The 4,016-nt window shown below is 34.2% G+C and overlaps 1 protein-coding gene across 4 annotated transcripts in view; it reads right to left on the bottom strand.

The window, feature by feature from the left end:
- Positions 1-4,016, bottom strand: part of LOC106884435 (E3 ubiquitin-protein ligase HERC2) — a 265,512-nt gene that overhangs the window by 169,849 nt on the left and 91,647 nt on the right. For all 4 annotated transcript variants that reach the window (XM_052973690.1, XM_052973692.1, XM_052973693.1 and 1 more), the window contains exon 21: positions 607-789. In XM_052973690.1, coding sequence (XP_052829650.1) covers positions 607-789 — 183 coding nt within the window. The remainder of the gene's footprint in view (positions 1-606; positions 790-4,016) is intronic.

Genomic DNA, 4,016 nt, shown 5'->3' with positions numbered 1-4,016 from the left:
GCTTTCCATGCTAGCATGGGTTGGACGATTTGACTGAGGACTGGTGAAACCAGATGGCAACACCAGACTCCAATCTGATTTGGCAGAGTTTCTACAGCTGGATGCCCTTCCTAACGCCAACCACTCAGAGAGTGTAGTGGGTGCTTTTACGTGCCACCGGCACGAAGGCCAGTCAGATAGTACTGGCAACAGTACTTATTTTATTAACCCTAAAATATGAAAGCCAAAGAGAACCTTGGCAGAATTTAAACTCAAAAATAAAGAGGTGGAAGAGGGAAGTCTGAATGGCATTGTTGATTTCATGTAGTGCTAACAAATATAAAGGAACATTTATTTATTGGTTTTATTTTATTATATTATTTTCACAATTTTCCATTAATATTTGAAAAAAAATCCCCAAACAATGACGTGGTGTCCCAAGCAACAGGTGTCGTTGCTAATATCTTCAACCATTCCCTATCGCCAACCATTTTACAGAGTGTATAGGATGCATTTTATCATTGCACCAACACTAGAGAGATTGCTTTGTGTATTTCTTTTATGTGAAAGTTACAATTCTCACAATTGGTATTTAATGATGAGGAAATTTAATTTCAAAGAAAATACCTGAGATATCAACAAGTACATCTTTCTCTGGTAGTATCTGCGCTTTGTAGCCAAGTAAATCATAAACTTTCTTGTTGTGAACAATCCACAGACCATCATCTTTGTTATGATTCTCTAGATCAGCCTTACGAATCACAGGAATATCACAGGATGTCTTTGGTGAAAATTTCTCCAGAGAATGTTCTGAAAGACATAATTGAAGTGAAAATTATAAAGAGCATAAAATAAAACAAAACACACACAGACAAGAAAAAACATAAAATATTTTGTTGATCATTATCATCATCATCATCAATTAGTCTCCATCTCTCATGCTGGCATGGGCTGATGTTTACAAAATATGGTGAAGTTGAAACAATAAAACACCAGAACACTAGATGTTAGTTGTTTTGTTATTTTGGTGCAAGGTTACTAGTTTTTAAATTCAAACCCTCGTAAGACTGACCCAGTATTTTACTGTCTGAAAAAATGTGGGATGCTGGAGTCATGGCTGATGCCGGAGTTGTGGCCAATGCCAGTGTCACATTGATGGCATGTAAAATCACCCACTACAATCTTGGAGTGGTTGGCATTAGGAAGGGCATTCAGCCATAGAAACTATGCCAAATCAGATTGGAACCTGGTGAGCTCCCCAACTTACCAGTTGTCAGTCAACTGGTAACTTACAGTTGGTGACTGACAACTTACCAGTTGTGACTGACAACTTACCAGTTGTGACTGACAACTTACCAGTTGTCAGTCATCCATGCCAGCATGGAAAGCAGACATTAAATGATAATGATGATGATAAATAAAATATAGGTAATAAGTCTAAAAAGGTCAATATTCTGTCAAAAGTGGAGTGGATAAATATAGTTTATTGAAATGACTCCAATAATAATATTATTTTCTTATGTTAGCAAAGGGGCACAGATCTGTAGTAGAGAGAAACACTGACTGGATCTTTCTTTGATCAACTTCAAGGAGAAAAAATAAAGTCAAGCCGACCGAAGCTTTGTGATTGAGTTTGGTAGGCGGAAGTTACTGCCGTGTGTGTATATGTCTGTGTATGTGCTTGTGCCTCTCTCCCAAAGAGAGAGAGAGGGAGGGAAATCTTGTGGGATCTCAACTTGTGATAACATAAAGGAACATAAAATAGTTATGCATGTTGTCAGTGCTGTACTCATCATATTTCATACGTTTGGGAAAAAGACACAAAATGCAGGTAATAAGAAAGTAAAGGTGACAATATAGCTGATTAAATCTACTCCATTATTTCACTGGTATTTATATCACTGACACCAGAAGATTAAAAAACAATATCAACTCTGGCAGATTTGAACTCAATATGAGTGCAAATATACTTAATGCTAAACATTTAATTAACTCTGTGTTTCTAATGAATTGTTATGCCGATGATAATGATGATGATATTAATGGGAAATGAATAGGTGAGTATTGTTTTAAGAGAGATGAAGGTAAACAATAAACAGAAGATGACAGGAATTAAACTAGAGACGGATATTGTTCAGAGAAAAGGGGTGAGATGGGTAGGTCACATGCTGAAAAGAAGGAAAGAGGTCAGATGGAAGGAGTAATGGAAATTAATGTGGAACAATGTAGAGGGAGAAGACAGAGAAAGACAGTTAAAGGTGATGTAGGAAGAAATGAGGGTTGTGAGAGAAGAAGGCGTAAGTGTCAGGGAAAAATGGAGAGGATTGTGAAGGGGCTTGCAAGGATAACTTCTGCTTTAACAGGGAAACAAGATGTAAAATATTTGATGTTACTCCATGTTGTATGACTAAAAGATGTGTTTTTTACTTTAACTAAAAGCTGCATAAATATGAGAAGGATATGGTTAATTGAATCAACCTCAGAATATTGCTGGTACTTATTTTACAAACTCTGAACAGATCATGCTAATGATGGTGTATCCTTTTGGGGTCAATTAAATAAGTACCAGTTACGCACTGGGGTCGATATAATCGTCTTAATATGTTTGTTTTTTCTTGTTTGTCCCCTCTGTGTGTAGCCCCTTGTGGGCAGTAAAGAAATAAGAAACAAAACAATAAATTAATTTCAAACTATGCTATCCTTATTGTAAAAACAGGTAAAGTACATTAGATAATGTAGTTTTGTAAACATTGAAATATAGGTGAGATGATCATAACAAAGGTCTTGTAACTACACAAAAATCTTTTTAAAAAGAACCTCAGATCAAAAGTCACAGAATGCAGAGGAGGAGAATAAATACTACAAGTTAATTTGTCTCACAGTCTACTAATTTTTATAAATCCTCATGTCTATAGGAGAGAGATGAATTGATGATATTAATGTTTATCTATCTATGGAAATTAAAACTGGTCAAAAGTAACAGTTTCAAGTCAGACAAATGCTTAATGTCATATTTCAATGCCTGTAAACTCCTTTTATACTGACTCAACTGAGACCATCCCTCGTTCTATGAAACAATCTTCATCATTAAAAGTATTCAAAATTAAAAACTTCCATCAAAATTTTATGTTAATTTACATTTTTAACTCCAGCTTAATAATGATGAAAGTATTTTACTAAATTTTTCACTGTTGTCAAAATTAATTGAAACAAAGGCAGTATATTTCAACAGAAATACTCTAGTCATATGATTCAGCTTCCAGATCTTTTCATCATGTTTGTCTTCACACTTTTGATACTAAGCCATTTGAGACAGCCCCTAGTTCTATAATACAATCTTCATGATTTAAAGTAATCTAAATTAAAATCTTCCATTAAAATTTCATGTTAATTTATGTTCCAAACACCAGCTAAATGATGACAAAGTTATTTTATTATATTCTTCATTAATTTTAACAAATGCAATGAATTTCAACAGAAATATGCTAACAAAAATTTTAAAAGAATTTAAATAAAAATAAAAACCCAGATTTATATACATGTGTCGTTGTTTAGACTCTGATTGAACAGACCAATGAGCAAAAGTGTGACCATCCTGCCACTTTATCATAGTAGAAAGCCAGTTGAAAGAGATTCAATTGGAATTTCTAGTAAGTTAAATGAAAGGAGAATTCCTGATTGACATACATTTATAAATAAATAGAGGCAGACTGAAAGATAAGATGAAATGGAAAGAGATATGGTTCATGCTTTTCCTAAAAAAGTCTGGTAATGAGAAAGTAGCAGCTGCAATGATGGATGAAAACCTGGACTCAATTCACTGACAATTCACCATTGTGCTACAACCAATGATTGATAAATAATTGTTTCTTTGATTTTTCGTAAAGACAACATAATGTAATGTGTTTATGTTGTCTTTACGAAAAATCAAAGAAACAATTATTTATCAATCATTGGTTGTAGCACAATGGTGAATTGTCAGTGAATTGAGTCCAGGTTTTCATCCATCATTGCAGCTGCTACTTTCTCATTACCAG

Source organism: Octopus bimaculoides, chromosome 16 (assembly GCF_001194135.2).
Source record: "Octopus bimaculoides isolate UCB-OBI-ISO-001 chromosome 16, ASM119413v2, whole genome shotgun sequence".
NCBI classification, from domain to species: Eukaryota; Metazoa; Mollusca; class Cephalopoda; order Octopoda; family Octopodidae; genus Octopus; species Octopus bimaculoides.
Note: the sequence above shows the minus strand (reverse complement) of the source record. Positions and strands in the feature narration are given on the sequence as shown.